The 7,207-nt window shown below is 34.8% G+C and overlaps 1 protein-coding gene across 1 annotated transcript; it reads right to left on the bottom strand.

Annotated features, from left to right (window-relative positions):
• Nucleotides 1-748: 748 nt before the first annotated feature.
• On the bottom strand, nucleotides 749-6,597 carry LOC136247468 (outer membrane protein A-like). The gene is made up of 3 exons (XM_066039180.1): nucleotides 6,363-6,597; nucleotides 1,409-6,305; nucleotides 749-1,011 (listed from the first exon to the last, which is right to left on the bottom strand). The coding sequence occupies exons 1-3, from the start codon at nucleotides 6,595-6,597 to the stop codon at nucleotides 936-938; spliced, it is 5,208 nt and encodes a 1,735-aa protein (XP_065895252.1). The 3' UTR covers nucleotides 749-935.
• Nucleotides 6,598-7,207: the final 610 nt, after the last annotated feature.

The raw sequence follows: 7,207 nt of genomic DNA, 5'->3' as shown, positions 1-7,207 counted from the left end.
ACTAATACTTATTATTATACCAGAATTATAATAACGAAGTGGGTCTAATTACATAATGTGTCATACCACTTGTCTTGTTTTCTACAGTACATCAGCTGTAGTAACTCTAACAGGCTATGATGTCAGACTAGCAGTGGTAGGTCTAGTCATTTTCAGAGGGAGTTTCAGATTTAAGCCATTCGTGTGTGCTTGACAATCATCAAATCATTCGTGTGTGCTTGACAATCATCAAATCATTCGTGCGTGCTTGACGATCATCAAGAATCATTTGAACACAGTGTTTCAAATCCTAACTTATACTCATATTGCATAACACTTTGGTGTGAGACTGATTTACCTGCATGATAGCCATGTGTGTCTAGTCTATCATATATATCCACACAAAAACAGCCAAGCTGTGAAAAAAGGCATGGCCATAAAAAACCTGCTGGGTGAAAAAAGTTGTGAAATCAAAGGTGGCAGCCAACAAATGGCTGCAATGATCTTAATGCTAATAAATTTTAACAATGCACATAGCCATTATTAAAATTTATTAGCATAATAGTGGGGCGGCTAAGTCATAATATATGATCATCCACTTTGTGATTAAAGCACAAAATTTGGTATGGTGATACTTTTTCTCATACCTTTTCATTTCAGGATGGGTACCATTACAAATTCAAATGGTTTATTTTTAAATTTATTTTAATTTCTATAGCATCAGAAATCCCTTTTCTTTGAAAACCCAACATCAAATATAAACTGTCAATCATATAATGATGATCTGGCTTACAGAATGTTACATAAGTACATACAGTAATCAAAACAAAATCTAATACAGCAATAACTATATTTCCACAAGTTCAGCATACAAAGTAACATAGTTCAAAGAAGCTACTAAATATGAAAAGTGTGTATGATTATTGGTGTCATTGCTATTGATCACACTGTATACATCAATCTTCTATCTGATCCATCACCTCCAGGAAAGAATCCCGGTAGTGAGTAAAATCATCACTTGTGTTTGAAGAACTGTTACATATAAACAACAACATGATACACACTGGAAACTGACTACTATTGTTTAGTACAATTGTAACATATAGGTAAGCCATTATAGTAACATTATAAACATATTATCTCATGTGTGATGTAGTTATAATACAGTGCTTGATAAAACAATTACATATAGTACATAACACAACATGATGTTTATCTACTGTTGATGTAATGGGAATGTTATAACATAATTATTGAGAAATGAACACTAACTTGACATCTGCAAAAATGGCCAACCAGAGAAAGACAGCAGTACCAGCTGCTATGTTCACATCACTGTAGATTATGTAATTGTATATGTTATAGTAAAAGTTAAATTTGAGTGATCATGAATAACTGACATTGATAACTAGCTATAGTATATACTTACATTTCACAGATAGTAGCATTCTTCCTCATATTATCATCAATGATTATTCCAATATCACCCATCGGTACCTCATTAGTATCATTGCAGGTAGAAACTGGCTCAGTCTTAAAATGTGCAGCTATCTTTGTAGTAATAGTCGTGATGGTCTCTTTGTGTAGTATCAGTTCCAGAGCAATGAAGGAGATCAATGGTAGAAACATTACAATGATAATAGTAGCTGTTGATAATTTTTGACTAACAGTGTCAGCAAGTGGTATCAGTGTAGCCAGGACCACTAATTGTAAAATCAACCCATCAAAGATGTTCAGGATCTTGTGTTGATAAGGTTTTAATACTATCACTACTACAGCCAACACACCACTAGAAAAGATCAGCAAAAACTGGGAGAGATCACTGTTGGATGGAATTGCAATGATTATCACAATAATAACAAGTCGACAAATCATGTAATAAGCTGCAAAGCAACGATACTTGTCTTTGTAACATCCTTGAAACTGATCCAGTAATGGCTTCATTCTGGTAAAATTGATCTTCTTGTTAAGGAATGGCTCTAGTAGCAGTAGAAGTGGTAGACCAATCACAATCACTAGTGTACATAGCACTGCTACAATAAAATATGGTAGATGACGACCATGACAGTACTCTATGTCAGGTGATAGGTAAGTGTAAACCTTATCCACATTATCAAATGTCAGTGATCTCAACAACAGTAATGAAGTTGTGGCCACAGAAGTATAAGACAACAGCAGGAGGAAACAAACAGTGCGGATAATTCCTCTACTAATGAATGATGAAAATTTGTGAGATATTCTTGCTGATTGACAGATTATTACTATTATAACTGAGACAGCTAGTGGATGTGTATAATGAATGAATTGTTGGTCAATTCCACTCATGTTCTTTACTAAGCAAAGTTGTCCTAGAAATTGTGGAGTGATTTTCACAAGACTGGACAAAGTGGTAACAGTTGTAAACAATCCTTTTGATTGGTATAAATTTTGGCTCAGTAAAATATCCAGCATACTGTAATAGTATGTAATAGCATACAAATAACCAATCCCAACATGATAGTATGTCATAATAAACACTAGTAGAACTATGATTATCCAGTATATCATTGATAATGTGACTACCATTACTGTCTGCCCAGTTGTACACTGGTCAACACTTACACATTCTACAGAATCAAATGAGAGAGTATAGCCTTCTTCACAACTACCACAAGCAGTACCAGATCTGTGTGAACTACACTGATTCATTCTCATTGGTGAGAGTTCATAAAATCCATTAGTAGCTTCACAACAAGTAAAGTCACAGTAATTGTTGGGACAAACTGTCACTGTTGATTTATTATTGTTGACTATTCCAAACCAATAACCTCTCCTGATAAGTGATGTACTATCAGAACAAGTTATGATATCATCATCATCATAGTAGCATACACATTTTTTTGTTGTGCTATCATAATAGAAACCAGGGTGACATGGTGATAGTTCAATTATTAATCCTATTGAAATTGTTTTCAAGTTAGACCAACTTCCATCGTGGAAAGTAAGATTCATTGTAAAGTTTGTTATATCAGAAATTTTAGATCCTGTTATATTAATTCCTTGTAACCCATTATCACATGATATCAACACACTATTTGTTCCATTAATGGTGTGATTTTTATCATTACTATCCACCATAAATTGTGTTTCAGTAGCACGTTGATCATAATAGTCCCGTACACAGGCATCAATGATAATTTCTTGACCAAGCATTATGTTGTTTACATAATATTTCCCACAATTACTGACATTGTCATCATCAATACACACAGCTGGATCACCTAATACTAGTTTACTAGGAGGAGTGTAAATGTTTCCAGCAAGAGAACCATATTCTAAAGTTTCTTTATTAACGCCAACAATGGTCCTGTTCAAGCAAGCCTCGCCACAAGATGTTGGTATATCTACGTAAACAGAGTCTCCGATTAGTGCTCTATTGTTGGTAAAGGTAATTCCTGTAGTGTTCAGTCTTAGTTTACTGAGCCCTTCATGATTTACTTCAATGTATAAAGCTCCACCATATCGATAAGCAGTGTTGTGATCAAATTTAATAGAAGAACCGTTATTGAATGTTGCTGTGAAATTTTTAGTGTAAAGTACAGCTCCGCCATTCCCTATTGCTCTGTTCTTGCTCAACATCACCACAGAATTATGTGCAAATGTCATGACAGATTGTGAAACACAAACAGCTCCACCGTGTTCAGCAGTATTGCTAGTAAATGACACTGGATTGTTTCCTTCTAGTGTAACATCAGAGTGATGATCACAATACATTGCTCCACCATACTGCATAGCACTATTTTTATCAAATATCACTTCAGAGTATTGTCTTATCGTAATGTTACAATGGTAATAAGAATATAATGCTCCACCATCACTTTCTGCCATATTGTGATGAAACACAACGGTAGTGTTTCCTACAAAGCTGACATTGGTATTGTCATGTACATATACAGCTCCACCATTTTGCATGGCAGAGTTGCGAGTGAAAGTCACATTAGAGTCATCTTGAAATATTAAAATTGATTTATAAAATAAATTTACAGCTCCACCTTGTTGCATGGCTGTATTGCTTGTGAAGGTAACAGAAGAACTTCCACTAAAGTACAAAGTAGTATTAACAGTTTGAATAGCTCCACCGTCTTGTCTGACCATGTTGTGGTTAAATGATAATATGCAATTTTCTTCAAACAGAATAGGGTAATTACTGAAACTGTACAGAGCTCCCCCACTTAAAATAGCTTTGTTATGCTCAAACGTAATGATAGAATTTCCTTTGAACAAGGCATTTGATTGGAGTGCAAAATATAAAGCTCCTCCTTGTTGTAAGGCTGCATTATTATCATAAGTTACATTACAATTGTCTCCAAACAGTATTGTACTTTTGTCCAGTAAATATATTGCTCCACCTTGTTGCATTGCCGTATTACTTGTGAACATTACAGAACAAGTTTCATTGAATGTTATCCTAGTATTGATAACAGAAGATATAGCTCCACCATGTTGTCTGGCTAGGTTGTTGTTAAAATATATTGTAGATTCTCCTGTAAACAAGATGTTAGAGTTATAAAGTGATGAAATGGCACCTCCACTCAGTAATGCTGTATTATTATAAAAGTTAACAATTGCAATTCCTGTAAATATGATATCAGAGAAAGATAAGTATATTGCTCCTCCTTCAATGGCTTCATTATGAATGAATGTTACATTGATATTGTTTCTAAATGTCACTGTTGAGCTTCCATGAAATATGATGGGAGAATTATTAACTGCTTTTATTGCTCCTCCTTCACTTGTAGCATGATTTTTACTAAATGTCACTGTTGAGCTTCCATGAAATGTAATGGGAGAATCATCTGCATATATTGCTCCACCTTCATATGTAACACTATTGTTACTAAATGTCACTGTTGAGCTTCCATGAAATGCGAGGGGAGAATAAAGTACTCTTACAGCTCCTCCATACGTTGTAGCACAATTGTTACTAAATGTCACTGTTGAGCTTCCATTAAATGTGATGGGAGAATGAAATGCCATTATTACTCCTCCACCTGTAGCATGATTTTTACTAAATTTCACTGTTGAGCTTCCTTGAAATGTAATGGGAGAGGTGGCTGCATATACTGCTCCTCCATAACGACTTAAATTTGTAGCACTATTGTTGCTAAATGTCACTATTGAGTTTCCATTAAAAGTAATGGGAGAATTTTGGACTGCTATTATTGCTCCTCCAGCATCTATAGCATAATTGTTACTAAATGTCACTTTTGAGTTGCCATGAAATGTGATGGGATAATTATAATAATGTGTTTGTATCGCTCCTCCATATGTAGCATGATTGTTACTAAATATCACTGTTGAGCTGCCATGAAATGTGATGGGAGAATTCTCTACAAATGCTGCTCCTCCATGCGCTCCAGCATGATTGTAACTAAATGTCACTGATGAACTTCCATTAAAAGTAATAGGAGAATCATCAATTGCCATTATTGCTCCTCCAGCAAATGTAGCATAATTATTACTAAAGGTCACTTTTGAGCTACCATTGGTGTAGATAATAGAATTGATAGCAAACACTGCTCCTCCACGTCCTGATGCAAATCTGTTACCATTAGACCCAACTGAATTATTATGGAAGCTCACGTTACACTTATCATCAAATGTGATAATAGAATTTCTGCTATAAATACCTCCACCAGCAGTGGCATTATTATCCTTGAATGATACACTGTTATTGAGAACTAGACTGGTGTGTGAAATGTAAATGGGTACTCCTTTGTTTTGGATAAGTGTAGAGTTTTGCAGTAAAGAAATATGGCCATTAACTTTATTATTTGAATTATCAATGTAAACAACACTTTCAGCTGGTCCATTAAAAGAGATATCACAATTGTTAATTACCAGCTGTACCTGAGTACTCTGTTCAGGACTAGATGTATGGTAAATAGCTGCTCCATGACCTTTGTAGTATTTGTTATGTGTAAATTGGCAATCATTAATGTACACATTTCCTAACATGTTTGACAGTACAACGGCTTGTCCTACTGAGTGGTGGAAAGAAGAACTTTGAAGCACTATATTAGATGAGTTGTAAAACTCAATTCCTGGAGCATTGTCAAAACCACACCTCTCCCAGATGACACCTTCAATAGTGACATTATTGCAGGATATAAACTTCACCGATCCAATATCATTACAGTTCACAGTGGAGTTTCCTTGCCCAATTATTCTAATATTGTCGAGACCTTCAAGTGTCACAATTGAAGACAACACAACATCAGTTGATATGTTGATAATGGTGTTACTAGTAGTGACGTTATTCAGTACATCAACAGTTGAATACACCCCTGTAGAAAATATTATAGTTTTCATATTACTACAAGGAATTTCATCCTCATCACTACCTGAACCACTAACATCATCTTCAGTCTCATTGGTAGTCTGATTATTGTCAGAACAATTTGGGATGTCTTCATCATCACTGACTAAGTACACACATATATTATCTTCAGCACTACCTGAACCACTAACATCATCTTCAGTGTCATTACTAGGATGGACATCACTGTCAGGCATAACTCCTTTGACTCCATCAACATTCAAAATGAGGAACAGTAGAAGAAAAATTAATTTCATCATTATCACAGCAGCAAATAATAAGAACTGTTAGTTAAACAGGCTTGAAGTATTTTATAGACACAGAAGTACAGGATGTAATAATGTAATGATAATGCTCAAACATTACAACACAATTGTATGATGTCATAAGACATTCCAATATCAGTACCCATACAGCATGTATGGCTAAAGCAAGTCGTTTACATCATGGCAAAGTAGGAGTAAAGCAGATTGGCTAGTTTCTTGCCAATTTTTACATTACATAAATATCGGTAAATCATCTGTTTCCATTCTATGAATACTGGACATGTCTCTTAAACAATGGAAAACATGTCACTTTTACATGCCGCCTTAACACTCATACTGAAAATGTGTAACATTACAATTTATAATTAAAAGTTTAAGTGACCATACTTCCTAGTGTAATGTTATGGTATACTGAGAGATGCACTGGATACCGGGTAGCTATGGCCACAAGCTAATAGTTGGTTAGTCATGCAAAAAGGACTTGTTACACTTTAATGTTACACAAACTTTTCAGCATCTGATGTTAGTCAATGCAGTTCTTAGAAATGTTCTTGTTTTTATAAGAAGAGTATAATATCAAACTAAGCACTATAGTATAGTCTCG

This window comes from Dysidea avara, chromosome 2 (genome assembly GCF_963678975.1).
Source record: "Dysidea avara chromosome 2, odDysAvar1.4, whole genome shotgun sequence".
Lineage (NCBI taxonomy): Eukaryota > Metazoa > Porifera > Demospongiae > Dictyoceratida > Dysideidae > Dysidea > Dysidea avara.
Note: the sequence above shows the minus strand (reverse complement) of the source record. Positions and strands in the feature narration are given on the sequence as shown.